Here is a 22,708-nt window from a genome sequence, read left to right on the forward strand (position 1 = left end):
TTAAAAAATGCTCTCAATGAGTACAATAAATACTGCCATCATCTGACTTTCATGTGAATACTGGTAATAAAAAAATGTCAGTGTTTGTATTGAGTCGCACACTTGTGTCGTGTGCTCACACAGACCTTCCAAATATGACCTCAGTTTACCAGCAGAGGGTTCAATCCTCACCCATGCCCCAGGAGAAAGTCACTATTGGAACTCAATGACGGCTACATGTGGACACTGATGGTTTATGCATGTTATGTCTTGGTCTATTGATTCGTGCATTAGAAGTGTGCTGACTAAGCATCCACTCACCTGTGGTTGTGAACATGATGGATGTAGGTGGGAGTGGGCGTGAATGTGGATGGATGATTGTGTCATGGGTGACAGCTGTGTTTCATCATCAGGTGTGCTGTCGTGTGTGTGTGTCTGTGTGTACTTTGCTAACCTGCCGTTGCTGATCTGCCGAGGTGATTGACGGTGATGCTCCGATGATTCAGGCCTCTCCGGTGAACGTGATCGACCTCTCTCATGGGATCGATTGGAATGATCTGATGTCAGTGAATGTATTTCTGAAATGTCTGATATTTGAATAAGGAAGCCATTAGAAGAGCAATAATGGATAAACTGATTTAAAGCAGGAGACGATAACAGGGAGACAGCAATAAATGAATAAACAAGCCTAAACAAACTGTGATGAAGCGTCCATGATCATACCATCTCTGTCAGAGTTATTGGCTGATGCGATGCTATCGTCAAGGTCAGGAATGTTAAGCAGTGTAGCCCGTTCATCTCTCTGCACCACCATTTTTAGCTTGCCCTTTGACCTCTCAATTAGCTTCTTAGCATCTATCAATGATAGATTCTCAGTAACTGTGCCATTGATCTGAAAGCAAAAAAGCATCAGGTAAGAACCAGGGTGAAAAAAGATTAGTTACTGAGGAAAAAAAAAAAAAAAATAGGAAAAAAGAAAATATATATATATTTATACATTGATTCATAAAAAGTCATTTATTGTATTTTCAGACATGTGTAATGAGTTATTTGCGTGTGTGGCATTACTTTCCATTATTTACAGCATCAGATCTCTTCCATAATCAAGTTAAATTGGTAATAGGACAGTAATATCCTCTCCTGAATCAAAAATCAAATGGAATTGCGAATCAAATCGAATCTGGCCCTTGTGAATCGAATTGATTTGGGTAATCTGAATTGACACCCAGCTCAATGACAAAAGCTTAATGATATTTATTCAATTTCTTTTAACTTTTACTCTAACTAATCAGTCAAATGTCCCCACCTGATGATTAAACAAGTGCATCTCTGACAACATACTATAAACATACATCTTTTTACAGTTCTTTGTTCCTTGCAGTGCTTTGTATATTCTTGGGCCAAGCCTCTGCAGATATTGTCTTTCATCTCACCTTGAGTACAACGTCTCCCTCCTGGATGTTTCCATCTCGGGCAGCGAGGCTCTCTGGAGAGATGTCTTTCACAAAGATGTGGCTGGCCAGTCGCAGTCCATATTCTAACAATTCAGCAAAACAATATCAACAGGGCACAAGGCAAAAAAAATGTGTTCTGACAGACTTCATCAGTAGAATCTTTACAGTTCGATAGAAATGTATAGATCCTGGGTAGAAATTATTTAATTAGAGCACTAAAGTTTCACTTTAGAAAATCTGTATAAAATACACAAATGGTGATACATCGAGAAATTACATTTATGAAAGCTATATTTTTAATTGCTGGAATGTTAGATAGCCCACCTTCGTTTTTGCGGGACTTGACAAGTGTGACCTTGGCAGGCCGTGGTGGTGCAGAGGAGGCTTGTGATCTGGGAACGGAGCGCGGCGAGGCGCTCCTTTCTCGTGAGGCACTGTGATCCCGCCGCGCGCTGCTGCTTCGCTCGCCATCGCGACGCCTGCCAGTGCCTGCACCATCGTAGGCACTTAAGCCACCCCGAGCGCTTTGGGGCTCATAGCCTTCATCCTCATCGCTCTCTTCCTCATGCTCAGACATCGTTTCCCTGTCGCCTTGCCGTGAAACAGGGATTTGTACTTTTCGTTTCCTACGTATGGTCTAAAGAAAAGAACAGTTTTGATGTGAAAACTTGATTTTCATCATTTGTATTACAGTTGCACAAAGAGTTCTACTTCAGAATTATTATTTAAACTTACTATCTTAGCGTTTTTGCCACTCTTGCGGAGTTGCTGAACAGCATAGGCATGTTCTACGTTGTCCATGGAAACTGCATTGACCATTACTACTCGGTCATTCTCCCTAAAGAAAAAAATATGTTAATGGTCAGCGTTTATCAGAGGTGTGAAAGGAACCAATATATCATACTACAGTAGAAGCACTGTCATACATAAGACACTCAAGTGCTGTAATTAATTACTAGGGATGTCCCAAAACAACTTTTTCACCTCCGATACGATACCGATATTGTAGCCTTGAGTATTGGGCGATATCGATTCGATACAATATCAGCACGAATTGTAAATACTTTTATTACTTAATTTGTAGTGTGGAATGTTAGAAAAGGCTTGATCAAGTGATGTCACTCAAACAGAGAACAATAGTCAGCAACAGTAGGTATGAGAAAAACTGACCCATTTATTATTAAACATATGGTTACATACATTTTAACCTTCAACATATCTACAGTATTCTACAAATGAATAAATAATATATAATATAATATATATCGGAGATCTTAGATGCAGTCCGATAAAATTTAATATTTGTTTTCTGGCTGATATCGGACTGATATCCGATATCAATATCAGATTGGGACACCCCTATTAATTACTTTACTTCTTTTAAAACGTACTTAAATGCAAGTAAAATTACTGATTTAGGAATATACTCAAAAGTACAAGTACCTATAAAAGCTACTCAGTTACACTAATGTGAGGACTTGTAATCCGTTACATTCACCTGTGGTTATTATGCACACGAATTAAAGTCTGAATGACATTTAATCTACTTTAAAAGGTGCTGGTTCTCCTACACATGTAACAGGATTCAAGATTTCTGCACACGTTTTTATATCTCTTCAGAAATGGTATGCATAGCTCAACTCTTATGGAAATTAAGTGGTTTTTAAAGTAATAAATGTTCAATTAACGTCTTGTAAAATAAACTGTAAAAACTTTTTCATCATTATTTTTTTCAAATCCTACACTTACTGTAGTAGACCCTCGGCAGGGCCTCCTTTCAACACATCAGATATCACAATAGACGTCTCTCCACTCTGGAAATGAGGGTTGTCCCTCCCACCTGAGATAGCGATACCAAACCCAAATCCTGCCGCCTATAGACACAGAAGTAGACAATAAGCATACGGCAAAAATGACTGGTGCGTTTGATGTCTCAAAGAATGAGATAAAAAGGTTTTTCACAGGCAGAATTGTTATCCCGAGTAGGAAATGTTATGTGTTTTGTGCAGGGGAAGAGAGATTAAACCACCTACACAAAGAGAACTTGGGAACAAACAAAACAAAAGTGCACATATGAAAATGTTCTTAGCCTGTCATCATGTAGTTACTGAGCTAAAATGTCATGTGGTGCATGAAGTGCTAAGAATGGCTTGTCACACTGGGCTACTCCCATAGTCTCACTAAATCTGCTAGTAATTAGATTACAAACAAGCAGATCAGTCTAGACAGGTGCTCTACACAATCCCACAACACAGTATTAACAATCACCTCCAGTTCATCTACTACACGTCAACACGAGAATCAATAAACCCAGACATTATGGCCATAATTCTTCATTATGAATGAAAAATGTGGAAATAATGATGAACTAAAGCAGAATTGGCTGTTAAAAACCTCAACAATTTAAAACCTACTTAGAAAGGTATGATCCACCCTACCCAAGAAGAAATAAAACATGTTCGAAACAATGATCTATGTCTTCCTCTGGAGCTGTGCAAGATGCTGCCAACAGGAAGGAAGTAAAAATAAAGTAGTAAGGATGTGATGCTGATTTCTGTCTTCCTCCGTCTTGTTTCCTGCCATCTGGATTCCCTGACTATTGTTTCAGGACCACACATCCTGCTGCTGCAGCGATGGCTTGTGTACAGAAAGACGGTTGGTAAAAAACAAGGAGAGGGCAAAAAGGAACAAGTTGGGAAAACTGAAGTAGACGTAAAACATTGCTGAGGATTAGGAGACAGGCAGCAGTAAAGAGACCGAAGAGAAGAGTGGATTGAGGACTTATAAATACCCACCCTGTGAAGGGTCACCGTGTGCTGTTCCCATATGACAGTTTCCTCCATTGCTGCACTCTGCAACACAGAACAAAAAGACACAAATGATTAGCTCTATCAATCCAGAAACTAAAGTAAAAGCTAAAGTACAATGGTAAAATTCAGTAGCTTAGCATACTGTCTGTGTATAACATTCACTTGTGTATCAATAAAGGCTGGATCTTTGATCACCGGGTATAAACTATCTATGAAAACATAAACAAATAAAATATACATGCATGACTTTTTATGTTCTCTGTTTACATTTTGTCTTTACGTATGGCAAAAACCCAGGGACATCAAAAGATAACTAGGTTGGGTTGGTTTGTCATTTACACTAACATATTGCGCATTTCATCGAGATTTTTCCAAAAAAAAAAATGGGGGTACCCACATATTTTAACTTAATGCATTTATATTAATGAGAATAAAACATTATAACAAACACCATTGGGTAGCTGAGTGGATGCAGTATCTTACTGTGTGCATGGATTTGCTCTACCTTTAATACCAGAGGAGCTAAATCCAGTTGAAGTTGGGATAAATTTTGACCCAAAACAATTTTAGGTTTTTGGATGTTTTCAGTAACATTTCACTCATTTCTTCATAGATTTTGTTAAATGTGATGGTTCCATGATCAGGATCACTGATCAAATGAACTGCCAATATATGGCAAAGAGTATATTTGGCGCTTGGCAGAATTTATCAATTCATCAGTTCCCCATTAAAAATTCAAATTGTGAAAATCACACATTCAATGGATACTACACAATTTAATTTTAGCTTGCATTGTACATTTAAACTCCTGGATTGCTGTGTATCCCACATTAAATAACAGATTTGCCTTCAGATATGAAACAAGACAAACGTGTCGTTCCTGCCTGTGGGGCGTGAAGGTCCAGCTGTCTGTGGCAGAGTGCTGAGCACAGTCCAGTGTGAAGGGGGGAAGGAATGGAAGTGAACGCCACACGTGGCAGGGTGCTTGTTACTTATGCTTTCCTTACTCTGCCATTTAAAAAAAACATACCCTGTCGTCTGTCCAGCCTGTAATCTTGATAATCTCACTGCTTCACCCCTTCATCATCACCTAATCCCAAAAGCTTCTCACCCATCGTCCACACCATCATTATGGTCATTAGTGGCATCTCCTTCCCTCATACTAAATATACAATTTACAGTAAGTTCACACACTGTCTACTGTCTGCACTGGAGCAGGAGCCACCTGATCAGAGGGTCTGGTGTCGGTTGACAGGCTCCGACACTTAACACTACAGGTTTGTGGAGAGGCCAACACGCATACCATAAAAAAATAAAGAAAAGGCAACAAACAATCACAAATGCATATTGGTAATGGCCTGAAGCTAGGTTTAAATTACTAGTACAAAACTATATATGCATTTAAAATGCCGAAATGAAAATGCTTCTTTCCACTCAAATCCAGTCAAAAAACTTTATTGATTTTGACTGGATTTGAGTGGGAAGAAGCATAGAATATATCTAAGATGTGTGTACAGTATATGCAAAGGTGTGAATGATTTCAAATGTCAATAGGCTCCAATTGGTGTTCTTTTTAGTCCAATATCCCCTGAGGACTGACAACAAACTACAATTCTTCTAAGAACCTGCCTCAGTGCTCCTGGGTGAATCAGCCTTTTGTGTACGTGTGGATGCAAATTCTTTTCCAGACTTATGTTGACACAGCTGGGATGTTTACTAAATCTCACAATAACACAATTCTAAAAGATAACGTGGCAAGACCTGTATTTGCAAGGCGAATATATATTTGGCAATTGAAAATTGGCAAAAATGACAACCTGTATCTGGATTTGTTGACAAGTTTGTTGTTTTTACTCAGGAAATTCATAGTAGTAATGCAGGAAAAACAGAAGACTAACCTTGACCTTAAATATGATCTTGAGCAAAGGTCAAGGTCACACATTTAAAATAAATGTTGTTCAATGGTACCAGTCTGAGCACTGCATCTCAATTTGTGGCCAAGTTATAGGAAAAAAGTATTTATTTTTTGTTGTGGCTGAGCTTTGTCATCCTGAGAGCATTGTGGTCTCACTTTGTTCACTTTTCTAAGAGGTTCTTGACCTTAAAGATGACCTTGAGCAAAGGTCAAGGTCACCCATTGAAAGGAATAGTTTTTCAATGGTACCAGTGGCCAAGTTATTGGGATTTTTTTTTTTTTTTGTGACATCATGAACTTTGACCCCTTCCAATCTTTTTCAATATTTTTATTGGTAGGTCTTACAACTTCGGTCCAATGATATAAAATACTCCACTTGAGATGAGCTTTTCCTAAATGTAAGCATCGAACTAGTATGATAAAAATGCGTAGAGATATGGCAAATTTTGGTTTCTGCACATCCTTGACATTACCCCTATGAGATGACATTAGTGCTGCATTGATAGCCCAGGAAGAGTTTTCGGACAAAGCAAGTTGCGGAAGAAAAATAATAAAATAATAATAAAAACTCTAACAATCACAATAATAATAATGCTTTGGTGTTGGCAACAACCAGGTGTAACAAATTTTCTTTTTTAATCAAAAACAACACCTCGTGAGAGATGGTGCGACACAGAGCAGCCTCAGGTATGGTGTCTACACCAACCTAAGATGAATATAATGTAACCCCTGAAGGTGAATCTCTTTCTTTTGCTCTTTTGAGCTAAATGACAATGAATCAGTTGGTTTGAAACTCGAGAAAACACAGTTAACCCTTTGACCCTTTCTTTCAGAGCAGCTCTGTGTGGATGTTATTTATGTCCATAATTGGTGCAAGGGGGCTAGGCTGCCCCCCACCCCCTCTCCCACCCTCTAGTCTGCCACTACAACTCCCACAGTAATGCCACTATTGTGTGAGAGGACCTGACCCATTTACCCAAAGCTCCCTCTGAAATTCTTCAACACATCCATTCCTCTGAAGTGTTTTGTGATATATTCATTCATCCGTTCATCCATTCATTCATTCAAAAGTCCAAGAACACGGAGGGCCATCAGCATGAGAAACAACAGTAATCATGTAACCAGGCGGTCAGGCAGGCAGGTGGCCTTGTCCTTGAACTGTGGGTTGCACTGATACAGACATGGGGAGGGGCGCCAAGAGTGCGAGGCTATGGGTTGTTTCAACATTTCTAACGTTCAGTAACATTGACAGTTAACTGTAGACAGTAAATGGTCAAAAAGTGAGTGCTTTGAAATTTGCTTTGGGTCCCTTTTCAGCCTTTGCAATGAGAACGCATTTCTAAACATAAAATCAAATCTTAATTCAAAAGTAAAGGGAAGTCATATATAGTCATAATAGTCAATGACACTGAGCAATAGGTTAAGATAAAATTTGAAAACCGTTAACATAAAAAATATGTTGAATAAATGTAAAAATGTAATTTGAGTCTATTTGGGTACGGAGCACTTGCAGTCAATGAAATTTTCAAGTGTGAAAGTAGCAAAGAAAAATATCATAAATACATATGGGGATATAATTGATTGAAATCTATCGAAGAAAAAAAAAAAAAACTTAATCACTTAAGAACGTAACAGAATGAGTCATTCTTTAGTGTGCCTGAGAATATTTAGTCATTTGGGACTGTGCCTTTCAGAGGACACTATTCTAGTAATAAATCAGTGCAGTATGAAGCCAGAATAGCTAACTGAATTTGAAATATAAGCATGTTTGAAAGCAAAGGCGAAGCAAGTATTGTTGCAAAACAAAACAAAAAAAAAGATAGTTGTAAATGTTATGTAGTTGATACAGTACATGCGCAGACTCCTGTTTTAGTCCAAAGTTAAAAGCAGATTTTAGTTACAGAAGCCATGGAGTTAAAACAAATAATCACAGGATTTTATCATTTTGAGAAGACAAACAAAAATAAGCACACTGCTTGAAACAAACGGGGTTTATCTCTGAAGTCACAGAGCTGTGTGAAACAATGGTGTGCTTGATGTTGCACAAAGTGACGGCAGCCTAGTGTATTTATACATCCATATTAGTCAGGCTTGAGCTCTGGCCAGCAAGGCCCAGGGCTGGAAAACAAAAGGAAAAAAAACACACACACACACGTATTTGTTGGTGCGTGCATGAATTGACGCCAACATACGCAAGCAAGCATACACACAAAGATAGACACACTATGACCTAACACTACAGAGCCTTCACTAAAGGGTCTTTTTGTTCAAGCTACAACTAGCATAGCTTCACCATAGCACACAGACGGTCATACGTCAGGGATCATAACAAACTTTGCTCTTGAAAAGCACAGGCTAATGAAACTCTTTAATAACATTAAGTAACTGAATTAAATGTAAAACACTAACAAATGACACTTTAGTACAAAACCAAAAAGGTAAATAAAGTAATAAACTTGAGTCTCAACTTTCAAGTTTATTCAAAGAAGAAAGACTGCAGGGTTCTCGCCAGCACTGTTGAGCGTAGGAGGCCCCGATGTTGTAAATTTGCTAAACAATGAAGCAATGGCGCCCCCTATGCTCCGTTTTCAGCAACGTGGGTGGATTGTTTGTTGTTTTTAATCGGTACCGTCAAAATAATTGTTGAACACTTGGGCACAAAAGGAACTTCCAGGCATAGAAAGGTTGTTTAATTCTCTTTTTAACCTGAATACCTGAGAAACACATACTGTACGTCAGCCACACCATCTATTTAATACAGGCGATCTGCTCGGATGACGCTGCCATCTTTACTTAAGGACCCCTGCCACCACTTAGCTGCCCCCGATGCTGCCTTTGTACTTCCTCCGCTTGGTAACCGTAATTACCGTCCAATATAAACAGTGTAGTTTCAACCAGACGTAGCGTGGAGCGTACACGAAGCTGCTCCTCATGTTTAAAACTCAACGGATCATATAACATGCGCACGCACAGACGTGAATACCGTCTGATTGAAAAGTGTTCAGGCTTAAAGACACATTGGCTTCATTCTAGTCGGACAGGTATGGGCCGTGTTGTCTCGGGCCGGGTCTTCTTTTTTCGGCACGATTAAATGTGTGTATTGTCCGCGTGTGCGTGCAAATTTGCAAATTTGAAAAGCATGTCTTGGAATTAGTCTTCTGAATAAAATATTTATTTATATATATATATATATATATATATATATATATATATATATATATATACACACACCAAGCATGATTAACTGCCGAACAGAAATAAAAAAAAAAAAAACAACAGCATCCCCCTATGCTGTGAAAAATTCCTGGTGAGAACCATGCACTGCATACACAGACACATAGAATATAATCATTTGTAATTATTATTTTCAATGCACTACATTACAATCATCTTTTTGCTGTGTATTTATCATACAATAGACCAACAGGCATCCCAACTATAAACACTATTTTATTGTCCCAGTCTCTTATAAAAGTCCTCATTAGAATCTTTACCTGCTTAAATAGACATCCAGAATGACTCGTACTGTAGTAGCTTTGTATAAGTGATACCAAGTGCATTAATTTGACATAAATACCACTGTGTTATCGGCTATTGCTTTGTCTGAACCTTCCCACAATTATAGTTATATAACACAGTTATCACATTGAGATGAACTTTTGTTGTTTACCAAATACTTATTTTCCACCATAATTTGCAAATAAATTCATTAAAAATCCTACAATGTGATTTTCTGGATTTTTTTTCTCATTTTGTCTCTCATAGTAGAGGTATACTTATGATGAAAATTACAGGCCTCACTCATCTTTTTAAGTGGGAGAACTTGCACAATTGGTGGCTGACTAAATACTTTTTTGCCCCACTGAATTTATGATCTACTGCTCTCACTCTGAAGATTTGTCCTAACTTCTACACTCATCATTCTTCTCTTACTGGGTCACAAGGAGTGCTAGACCTTATTCCTGTTGATTTAGGTCCCAAGGCAGGGACTGGAGCACCCAGGAAGGACAACAGTTTATCACACTGTGGGGCACCATCAAGACTTGAGCCTTCAATCTCACCACTGAGAGACATTGGTACTGCCCATTGCACGACCAAGCAGGACACACTTGAGGGAATTTCTTCTAGAGGCTTCCATTACAGCAAAAGCACTGAACAGATCACCAGTGTCTCCACTGACTATGGACAGAATAAAGTGCAGAGAGCCAGATGACGACACTGCAAACTGTCACCGGAGCAATGCTTAGATGTGTGAGAGCTGTGATGTGAGCCTCTGTCTGGAGCATTTATTTATTTATGTTCAGTAAGTCTTAAGGTTTTTTGTAACAGTGTTTCAATGCAGAGATGTGAAGTTATTTTTGAGAGGACAGATTTATTTATGCATTAAAAAAAGGAGTAGAACTTAAGTCACCTCTGATTACCAACTTCTTTTCTTTAAATACATAAACCACTTTATAGCAATAAAGTGGTTTAAAGTAAAAAAAAGTTTTCAAACTTTAGAGGAGGATAGCTATTAGTTATTGTATAAGTAATTATTGTATATATATTTTTTCATCACAGGTATATTCAAGTAAAATGCTGAGTGCTTTTTGAATATGCTAAAGACGGGTCAAGTGTCCCCATATTTGAAATCAAAACATGGTTAACCTAGCCTAGCATTAAAAAATATAAAACTAACATAACATGTTTTTTACTATTATTTGATCATTAATCTACTAAGAAAATTATGTATGTGTGTGTGTGTGTGTGTGTGTGGTCACCATAAGAAAAACGTCATTCAGGAATGTTTGAGTGTGCCATCAATAAAACACTTTTATCAGCCTTTTATCAGGACTCAATACATCCATTGTTTTCATCTGCTTTCCTATTACTGTATTTAACCCACAGGAATACTTCATGAAGTGGGTGTATCAAAAAAAACACTACAAAAGATTAATGTTTAAAAAAAAAAAAAACAAGAAATGTGGGATGGATAACAAAGATGAAAAGTATGACCTTTTTGTCAGAGTGTGAGAAAAATTCATTTACAACATCAAACTATTTAGAAGTGCAGACAGAAATACTGACCAACGGGCAAAGAGCGCAGCGGCTGGATTTGAGGACAAATGTGAGGTAAACTCCTGATCAAGCTTTAGGTCAGTGTGTCTGTTCTTTTCTGATAGCCTGAGGCAGGATGTAAGCAAAGCCTGCTGCAGCACCCACAGGAAAACACTCCATTTCCTGTTTGGAGGAAATAGTTCAGGCTTTGAGAGAAATTCCTGTAAAAACTATTGAAAGCTTCTTCTCGTGTAGCACACCCCACCTTAAAGCTGGAAACCAAAGAAAAGCGTGCGTCACTTACAGGGTATGTTAAGCAGCAGTAATACAGTGTTCATTATTAATGAAACAGTCAAAAGACAGATTGTTTTTATGATATTATACTATCAATTCATTATATTCATAAAAACAATAACCATGCTACTAAGGAAACCAAATCCTTCATCTACAACATTTTGTGACTAAACAACATATGTTTGCCTTTATTATTAGGCAGACATGAAAAAAGATCTGTCGTAGATGAAATACTTTTATTTAAAGAGATTTAAAAGGTTTCTTAATTTTAGTTAGAACTTTAAAAACAGCAACAATTTGATTTCTAATGCAGTTAATGTAGAGTAGAATATGTACGAGCTATGCTACAGTGACAACAATTTGAAAAATAAAATAAAAATGAAGACCATGAATAATCCCGTTCAAATAAAATCGGCAATCACCATCCAAAGGTGGGAGTCGGCCCAGCACTGGGGCAATAGTTACCCCAGTAACCATTTCTTCCCTCTCAGTAGACCCAGAGGATGGAGCATAGCAGCAATACACTAAAACAACACATACTGTAATTAGTCGTCTTTCTAGAGGGCAAGCACTGCAAAGCAAGCACATCCAATGCATAAACTGTTCGTAGAAATATCAGGTTACAGTGAAATACAGCTGTAAAGCGAACAGTAGTACACAATTATTTACAAATGTAGACAAACATCACCGTGTAAAACTGACGGCTGAAGCAATCATAGCCTTTTCTAATGTATGTTTCTTCAGCAACTGAGGGATATGAGTGTGCAAATAAAGGAAACAGCCAATAGGCAACTGACAAAGGCAACAGCAAGGATGATGTGGTGTCTCAGTCAGCAAATGATGTACTGTTATGATGACATGCTCAAACATGCTTGAGTTAATTAGTTTTAAATAGCAGCTCTACTCTATCATACATCTGGGGGGTGAGGGGGGTGGGGTGCTCTCCACCAAGACCATCCACACACGCGGGTGCTGTGCACAAAGACAGATGCACTCACCAACAACACCTCAAACGAAAAATTATCTGGTGCAGAGTCACTGCGAGAATTGTGAGAGTAGGAATAAAATACAAAACCTATAATCCCGGGCTTTTGGATTAAAATGTTAATCTGAGCCATGCTTCCCTCTGAAGTCTACAGCTTCTGTCTCACGGATGCAGACAGAGTGAAAAGGATAGGAGGGAAACCGATAGATGGACGCACTTTAGTGGCAGAAGGCATCAATTCAGTTCCATTTAAGTTCAATAGTAGTTTATATTGTTCAGATATACAGAGTATTGGGGTCTCGAGGCACGGGGTGCATCATGGCCTAGTCCATCTACTCAATGACACACCCATTCACTTGACAGTTGAAGCCATTGCACACTGAACAAGAAAATAGGAACTCAATTAAACACTGATATCTAAAAATGGTCCGATATCAGTAGAGAGGGAAACGTATATGGGATTATATCGGCCTGCATCTAAAATCGGTGCTATAAGTACTCTGATACATTATTTAGTTTTTTATTGTATTTATTGAGGTTATTTTTCAGGGTCTTGTAGCTCTTTTTCTAATTTATTCTATTAAATTTTAAAATAAGCTTTTATTTAAATTTAACTCCGTAGTTGTTATTTTGTGCTTACATTTATTTTTTTTTGTTTTTATCAAAGTTACTGGGACCTCTAATTTATTTATTATTTACTTCATTTAATTGTAGAATATTATGTTTACGGTTAAGTCATGAAATCCATTGACTAATAATAAATGGGCCAGATTGTTGCTGACTGTAACATCACTTCATAAGGTATTTTCTAACATTCGACACCATAAAACAAGTAATAAAAGTATGAATGATTTGTGCTGATACTGCATCAGATCACTTCCTGGATGTAATCTCAGAAGTTAAAAAGTTGTAATGGGACACCTCTAAGCTTTTTTTTGTTTGTTTTTTTTAAACCCTGGATAATAAATCAATATAAAAGAGTGTTAACATTCATTATGAAACTTACTTACTTTGAGAAATAAAGAAAGCAATAAACATTCAAAAAGCATTCACCGGACAGTATCAGAGCACCAACCTCTCCTTTTTGTGAGTGAATCAAGGTTTAAACCAGTGGTCTCTTTTTACTGGTCTTAAAGACTGGTTCATTCCTACCTTGTGGGAACAGATTCACACAGGACAGTAAACCAAAAGTGTTCTTCAAAACAGGGCTTAGACTTTTACTTAAACACTCTTTATTTTCTAAGATCAGATCAGCAAAGCAGATAAGTGACATTGTGTCATCCCTCTTGACCTTGTATAAGATAAACAGGTGTAAAAACAACAATATTGATTTATACAATAATAATAACGTGTCACTGATGACTGCTACTGAAATTCAACATCATGTGTTATCAACTCTTATTGGCCAATCAAAACCATTCAGTGGTATCTGTGAGCGTGACCTGTAATGACTGAGTTCCTGTGAAGGTTTTAACTCTGGACTACACGGAACAGACACAAACAACTGTTTTATTTTGTTTACGTGGAAACAAACTCAAAGCCAGAGTGGTGGGAAAGATGACCAGATCTAGCACTGAAACTGGCTTCAGCCAATCGCTGTACACGCATCTATCAGTATTCCCACCCAGCTCCTCCCTTCACTCATATACACACTCAACAGGAATGTGAAGATAAGCTAAGGTCCACCTCTCTTCCTCTACTTGTTTCTAATTCCAAACAGTCCCCCTCACCTTTTCTCACTTCATGTTCCAGATCTTTCAGCTGTACTGTCCCTTTGTTTGCCTCTGTTTCTTTGTACGTGACAATACTCACAAAAGGAACGCGTGACTGCAGACTGGTATAGCTGTAATTGGTAATGAGACAGTTTATATCAAAATAAACTATAAAAGTATCCAAACTAGGACTGGGCGGTATGACTAAAAATGTATATCACGGTATTTTTCAAAAAATCTAACGGTTTCACGGTACATGGCGGTATTTTTTTTTTTTCATGCATAATCAGGTGTTCACAGCATTTTCTACTGTTTGAGAGAGGAATGACTGCAATAGATTGACTTAGGATGGTCTATTTTATTGTCATGATTAGTGAATACACACTAGTAGTAATACAAATTTGCAACAGCAGCCCAATGGCTCTTTGCCGCACTAGCTTAGCTTTAGCATTAGCTTGATTTCTAGCTTTAAATGCTGCATACTCAGTGGTGTGGTGGAGGTAGCGTTTTGTTTAAAGCTCCACCAGGACTTATATGAATTCCATTCCATGATCATTTGCTCTCTTTTTTTGTGTATTACTGCCAAACTGCTGACATGCTAAGCTAACCGTGCCTCCGTGTCCGTGAGTGTTGTTCTCCTGTAGCAGAGGCATGCGCACGCAGACACATGTTCACATGCAGCTACAAAGCTTTCAATTGTGTCTTTCTCATCCATTTACGCGTATAATTTACACCGCAACTAACACCAGAGCGCTACTGTTTACCTTCTTATTTAGAAGTACAAGGTTGAAAAGGGTTCGGTCTGAAACGCGACGCACCGTAGTGTTCCGAAAGTTGTGTAATCAAATACACCGGTACAACGGTATATTAAAAATTCATATCATAACGAAAATATATACCGGTAATCGGTATAAGCCGGTATACCTCCTAGTCCTAATCCAAACTATCAATGAGAAAAGGTACAGAAATTTTATGCATCCGTTTCACAAAATATATTCTTTTTATAAACTAGTTTTGTGGCTAAGTCATACATTTTATAACACTATAGCAATGACTGCCATGGTTGCACAGAATCCCTAAATGGACTGTAAGTGTATATGTTTAGACGGTACCTGTTATTGAACGTCTCTGTCTATTCGTCCTGCTATGGGCTGGTGAACCATGGTGAACAGCTGAACCTTCTCAGGCCAATCTATGAGGTATTACTGCCTAGCTGAAATATGATACGACTTTTGGTCATTTAGCAATTTAAGAGCACTTTTAAAGCTCTTTTCCTAAATGGTTGGATTGTTGCAAGCAATGAAACTTTGATTGGTTTTTTTCTTTACTCTTTAGTCAATTAGAGCGAATAAGCAACGATTATTACATATGCTGTCGAGGAATGTTCCTTTTTCCAATTTTACTGGCTAGCATTACAGTCAAAATGAATCAGATGAGATTTCATCAAAAACTTTTAAGTTTGGGTAACATATTTCAGTAGTAGTGAGTACAACTCCCAGGTTCTTGCCGTATAAAGTTGACATGCTTGTGTGGGGTTTTGCCAGGTACATCCACAACCCAAAAATAAAACTGAGGTCCTGTTGTTAGTGTACATTGGTTTTCTTCTAATGAGAGCTGGCATAAACACCAGAAGACTTGGTCAGGATAAAGTGGGTACAGAAAACAAGTGGATTAAAACAGGTGAGTCAAACTTGCAAAGTATCTGATTTTGCTCAAGGGGCTATTGAGCTTGAAGTAAAAATTCAGGAAAACTGAATGTTTTACACCTTAGGAACGATGAGTGATTCAAAAACAGTATGTTACACTTAAGTTAAAACTAGAGCACAACATAACACCACCTTTATAAAAAAAAAAAAAATGCTGGAATTATTCTGGTCTGGCCCACTTGAGATCAAACAGGTCCTTGTTCACGCCTTGAACTAAAATTAATCTGACAGCCCTGGATTCAAAACATTTCATTGTCTACTTTCCAAAAGGAGCCCTAAATAAAGCACAGAGTTTTCTTAAAAAAAAAAATTGCAATGATTACAACTGAGTTGCTCATTGACTCATTTCAATGTTAAGTTTAGGTATTGTTGCAATTTAATTCAACATCCGAAAGCAAGAACATCTATGTACTCACGTATGGATTTAAAGTTGGTTAAATCTAAAAAGGGTTACTCAATTTAACAGTAAGTAGCAATGACCACAGTGAAGGTTAGAATTAAAATCTTAAACTCAGTTGATGATTTTTAAACATTTTTACGCAGCAAAACAATTTTTCCAACTGTGTAACTCTGAGCAAAACCCAAAGCCTGCAGTCACATGGTGCCATAAAACAAGGGGCCAAGCCCACTCAACAGCATTCCCAAGCCTTCTGAGGACTTGGCTACAATAGGCATGTTGTGGAACCAAATCTATAGTGAATTAATGAGTTACTGTTAGAGCGGCTATTTTCCCAGCACTTAACTAGCAACATAATTACCATTTCACCCAGAGTTGGGAGATTGAGAGGGGGAGCTTGCATTCTTTCACAAGATACACAAGCAAAGAAAGTGAAAACCACTGAAAACATGACATGAACAAAGAAGCTTCTCAGAAATAATGCTCGACTTTCTGATCTCCCCAAAACAAATGTGCAAACTCCTGCAAAGCATTAGAGCTTTATCTCATTACTTTGTCGTGCACATGGAGTAACATACTATAAACGCCACTAAACTGCTTTTAGCTCAGAAAACGTAAGCCGCAATAACAATAACAAATCCATACAGTTGAAATCAGGTCAAAGTTTTAGTGCTAAACTGTATAGTTATTATAACTTAACACTGGCAGATGATTCAGGGTCATGATTAAGGCCCTGTAAAACCCACGTTAACGGAATCGCAAAATCAACCAATGAAAACGGAATCTACTGTTGAATGCGGAGATGGACCGAATCAGGAAGAAACGCCGTCACCGTGAGGCAAGGAACGTTTTTTATGGGGATATTTTTTCGGGGAGCGCTCATGAGGTGCACTGCTTCAAACATCATCTAAACCACCCGAAACACCGTCTAAACTGACAAAAAACTACACAAATCATCACTGACTACTGGTGACCTTTACCTTAGGGTTAATTCAATTCAACTTTATTTATATAGCGCAAAATACAACAAAGTCATCTCAAAGCGCTGAACAAAATATGAAGTCCATAGGTTACGTGAGCATGCAATAAAAAAAAAAAAATTACTTGTGTCCCTTTAGGAGTTCCGTAGTATCTTACATTACATTTTTGAGATGCATTTTTGTTTAATTATGGTTTTCTTTTTTATTAGTTTTTATTTTGTTTCCTCACAGGGCTTGAAAACTAATTATTTTTTGAAAAAAATAATTCATATTTCTAAAAAACAGAATTTAAAAAAATGAATGCGGAAAACATGAAATTTGGAAAAAAAATAAAACAGAATTTGGAAAAAAAATAAAATGGCACAAGTCTAATACATAAATATATTAAAGTTAATTAAATATTAATGTCGGCAATCCATTAACAGAATACCTCAAAATATTGCTATAAATCACATATTTCTGTGCAAGATCAGCGGACTGCGACATGTGTTCTGTTTCTGTGTAACAGATCACAAAAACAGCTAAAGATATTGTACAAAATGGAAAGAAAATAAATATGCTAAGTTAAACCAGATTAAAGAATGTAGCAAGCTACGGTTGAAACGCAACTTGTCACCAGTCCAAAGTTCCATAGAGCTACATCACAAGACAAAAGCAGAGTGTCTGCATTTGGCAATGTCTGTTTTATTATTAATAACATGCGAATTTAATGGTCCTGACTTCTGATCTGCATGGAAGATAGCAACATATAATGATCGCTGTGGAAATCTCATTCTTTTGGAATAAACAGTAATAGCGATAAAAAATGCTTTAGTACATAGCACATCTATTGTTTCACTTTAGAATAAAATGGACTAAAGCAACACTGCAATCAAGATTATTTTGAAGTAAACAATGCAAAATACATGCACGCAAAAAAAAACTTTATAATTACAATGACATGCAGTAGCTTGAGCAATAAGAAACTAAAGTTGTTTAACTAGTAAATACTGGTTTAGATTAGGCATGAAATGATTAGTCGATTAAACAGACTAAACCGATTTAGAAAAAGATTTGATATAAATGATCTAAGTCAATGCATCATTTAAACATAGTGTTAACGGAGCTAGGCCTGGGACAATATTCAATACATCAAGTGATTGCATGGTCAATGAAAATTAACTGAACAACTCTGTCGGCCTTGATATATCACAATGTGCAAGCATGTTTGATTTCCTCGTCTCCCGCCTCCAAACAGGCAGGAAGACATTGGTCTCAGCAGAATGAACAGAGTGAAGTCTCTTGTCAGTCACCCAGTCTCTTTGTCTCCAAAGGGGGAGGTGGGCCACAAGGTAAAGTGAAACACAGCCAGGGGGTGCGAGTACAGCGAGAGAGTGACAGGGAATCTTCTCCTGGCCAGTCGTCGAAAAAGCACCTGCTTTGGCCTGAGCTAGCGGTTGTGAGCACACAAGGGGCGCTCCACCATAGCTTCCCTGGCCAGCTGAAGTTAGCACACAATTTACCGCCAAGAAGCCACATGGCCTCCCCGCTGGTTGCAGCGGCCTGAGATCTTGACATTACAATGGTAAAGAATACTCATGAGAAATAAAAGTTTGTTTATTATTATCATTACATCGGGACAATAATATTGTTTATCGGCAATAACTGGTGAAACAACATGTCATCCAACACAATGTGATATCATACAGGCGGCATGTCCAGATCCGCTGGGTCTAATTTTCAAGCATTTGCTCATTATCACAGCCAGAAAATTTAAGTTGTTGGGTTTTACTTAACTTTTTTTTAAATTAAAATGCCAATTCTTAATTTTTTTTATAGTTGAACTTGGGGGGGTGAAAAACCTCCATTTGGCACAGTGGTTGTGTTTTTTAGGCAATGTTGCTTTTATTTCAAGTCCCTATGTTTGCTGAAATCTGAGCACTGTGCCACCCTAAGTAAAATAACTAAAGAGGTAATTAAAAGGTCAATTGAAATTTGTTTGTTAGAACTCTCTTTGTTTATTTGTTTTGTGCAATAAAAAGCGCTGAAAAATATTTTTGTATCACAAAAATGTGTTAGTTCAATTAGTAATCAAAAAGGATCTAAAGACCATAAAACATGCAATTTGTTTTCTATGATAATCAATGTCATTACAAATTAAAACAAGTTATGCAAAACGTTTTCTTAATTTATTAACAATGATTTAAATCAACACTACTGGTCAAAAGTTTTAGAACACCCTCATTTTTCCAGTTATTTATTCCAATTCAAGTCGTGCAAGTCCAAAGAATAGCTTGAAATGATACAAAAGTAAGTAACTGAACAGCCAGAGGTTAAAAAAAGGTTTTGTTACCCAAAACTGAAAAATACTGTACATTTCAGAATTATACAAATAGCCTTGAAAGCTGGTGCTACTAATTCCTACAGGTGTTCCAACTTTTCTTGGTTACTTACATCCCCCTCAAATCCAATTGCTTATTTGTTCCATGCTTTCATTTCAGAGTGCAATGACACATTAAACTGAACAATTTTCAGTAAAAAAAAATGGAAAAAGTGTGGAGTTCTGAAGTTTTTGACTGGTAGTGTTTGTTCAGTGTTTCTCTGACTGATCTACTGCCCTAAAGACAATTGCATGTGTCCTGAATGGGTAACGTTTGCGCTAACACTAAAAACTATTTTGCATTGTGTCCACAAACAAGTTCAAACCTAGTAACTGAAGAGGAAACACAACACAGTGTAAATGATCTCATTGTGGAATAAAGCCACACCTACAACATGTGTGCAAACACAACACAATACTATGGGAGATTGTGACAGTGGAGAGAACAACAACAGCTGATGATAACTCAGTCAGCATGCACTAGCTTGTATATTGTTATTTGTGTATGAATTACCTGCATATTTATTTATAGATATCAGCAGAGGTGTAAATAGTACTGATATATCCTACTCAAGTAGAAGTAGTTACTTGACTGAAATTGTACTCAAGTACAAGTAAATCATACATAAAATACTCAATTAAAAGTAAAAAATAGTACTCAGTTAAAGTTACTAGTTACTTCCACCCCCCACGTTTATTTGTGGTAATAAATCATGCAACGATTCCCTTGCATACAGTAAACATCTCATGTATAAAACTTAAAATGTTCAATACTTTTTAAAATAAAATAACATCAATGAATAAAACTAAGAAAAGAACTGGTATTCAATGCTGTTTTTCGGAGCGGTGCATTACATTTAATCTGATTGGCCGGCTATGATGTAATGCATTTGATTGTTGTCTGTTGATCATTTTAAACCAAAAATATATATAATTTAACGGTACTCAGTAATTGTTGGGTGAATACATTTTACAAATGACTTTACTTCTTTTAAAACGTACTTAAGCACAAGTAAAATTACTGATTTGGAAATATACTCAAAAAAGTACAAGTACCCATAAAAGTAACTCAATTACAGTAATGTGAGTACTTGTGATCAGTTACTTTCACCTCTGGATATGTATAAAGATCAATCTGCTCTAACGGTGCGACACCAGGAAAATGCTCTTTTTTAAATAAACTATGATCAATATCTCTTCCAAATCTGCCAAAAAGATTTTTAAAAAAAGAGCAAAACAAACACACAGTGAAGTGAAAGTATGTAAGTGAAAGCATGCGGCCCAACGAGCCTAGGGATGAATCCGTCTCCAGTCTCATTTTTCTCTCCCCAGCTGTGCCACGGCTGCCACTTGCATACAGTCCCATCACTCCCCCTCCACCCTCTGTCTTTCTCTCACTCCGTCTCCCGCTCTCACATAACACCCAATGTCAAATCTCTTTTGCCTGTAGTGGGAATGATAAATCCTTGCAGAGACCTGTCCCACCTCACCAGGGAGTGCCCCAGCTTTGGACAACAGTCAGTCATCAGAAACAAGGACCTACGTAAAAGTCAAGGTTAAATATCACTTGAATAAACCTAAACCCATTTGATTTCAAAGGAGGGTTAAAAGTGGGTTAATTGCAGCAACTAAAATATGGAGGTGAGTCAACAACTGGGAATATAATCAGGGATTTTGCTGAAAAAGCTCCATAATTAAACATGTTTACCCTGTCAGGTAAAAAAAAAAAAAAAATCACAGCCCATCACTTCACTGCTCCAGCTGTCTGAAACAACCTTTAATACAGCCCAAATGAGACTGAACACATCTGGCAGGCCCAGTTTTCACCCACCAATCAGTTAGCTTAAGACATGCCTTTGCTCCAAACCCTTAAAGTATAACAGATGACCTCATGTCACACTTCTCACTCAGCTTTTTCTAACTGATTTTTGAAAAAAGGGGGAATCTTTGCAAACACTGCACTTTTTCCACACAGTGTATTTATTTGTGCATTAAAATTCCAGAGAGAAAAATGCACAGTAATGCCAGACTACATCCAGTGGCCAAATGTATGCAGATTATTCAACAAAGCTCAAATCTGACGTGTCTGCATAAACCTTTGCCCAACACGAAGCAAAGAAATGTAGCCCCTCCTACTTTACTGCTGCATTTGAATTAAAGAGAAACAAATATTAATGTAGTACTCGGTGAGCCATAATGCCATGATTATAGGAGAGAGGCAGTCTTTTTAAGATCTGCCATGTGACTCAGATTATAGCCAGAGCATCTCTCCCTCCCACTCTCTCTTTCCTCCGTTTTCACCCCTTAAATAACCCCTCCTCCCTCAGAAGGCATTTTCTTGCTTTCCTTCTGTAGCCGTCTCCTGCTATCTACCTGCATCCTGCTGTGCATATCTGCTCTGAATTTCCCTCCAGAGATAAAAGCTTAAGCAGGTCAAATAACAGCTACACATTTGGGTCTGTTGTTAATGAAACTGAAACTGCTTCTTTCTTTTTTTTTTGCACTGATTTTTGCCTTGCTTACCACAAATGTAAGGCATAATCATAGTTATATTAGCCCTACATTTTAGAGGCCCAAACCTAAGCTTCTGAAAAGCATATTGCATGATTATAAAGTCAAAATAGGAGACAAATATACCATCTTCTCTGCCTCTGTGTTTGGATACATGCTTTGCAAAGTGTTGCTCTTCAAATGTCCTTGATCATTGCTGAGACTGTTTAAGGTGGCAAGGTCAGCTATGGTGAACATCCAAAGCAGCCATTATTTACGAGCTCAACGTCTGCCTGACAGACATGTAAACACGGTTTGTGCGGCAAACAGCACATGTGTCCGACACACACATCTGGATTCGGATGTTATTCAGCTCTCCTGAAGCAGCTGTAATGTGTTTTTCATGAAGGGAGTTAACAGGAGATAATAATAAAAAAAACATGCAAGACCTTCTTTGAAGTGCATGGAGCAACAAAACACTGTATAAATGATTCATAATGTGACGTTGCAGTAGGACCAAGTCAAATAAAGCAGATAACAGTTGTTCGCCACTTTGTTAATCACTTGCCGTATTGGCTGAGAGTCTTTAA

At 37.6% G+C, this 22,708-nt stretch overlaps 1 protein-coding gene across 9 annotated transcripts in view; it reads right to left on the reverse strand.

Moving 5' to 3' along the window:
• The window catches only part of tjp1a (tight junction protein 1a), a 142,701-nt gene that overhangs the window by 28,162 nt on the left and 91,831 nt on the right, over positions 1-22,708 (reverse strand). For all 9 annotated transcript variants that reach the window (XM_028473297.1, XM_028473239.1, XM_028473229.1 and 6 more), the window contains 7 exons: positions 4,229-4,285; positions 3,183-3,307; positions 2,169-2,271; positions 1,758-2,070; positions 1,413-1,516; positions 703-871; positions 434-566 (listed from right to left, as the gene is read on the reverse strand). In XM_028473297.1, the coding sequence (XP_028329098.1) occupies positions 434-566; positions 703-871; positions 1,413-1,516; positions 1,758-2,070; positions 2,169-2,271; positions 3,183-3,307; positions 4,229-4,285 (1,004 nt within the window). The remainder of the gene's footprint in view (positions 1-433; positions 567-702; positions 872-1,412; positions 1,517-1,757; positions 2,071-2,168; positions 2,272-3,182; positions 3,308-4,228; positions 4,286-22,708) is intronic.

Source organism: Gouania willdenowi, chromosome 3, assembly GCF_900634775.1.
Source record: "Gouania willdenowi chromosome 3, fGouWil2.1, whole genome shotgun sequence".
Lineage (NCBI taxonomy): Eukaryota > Metazoa > Chordata > Actinopteri > Blenniiformes > Gobiesocidae > Gouania > Gouania willdenowi.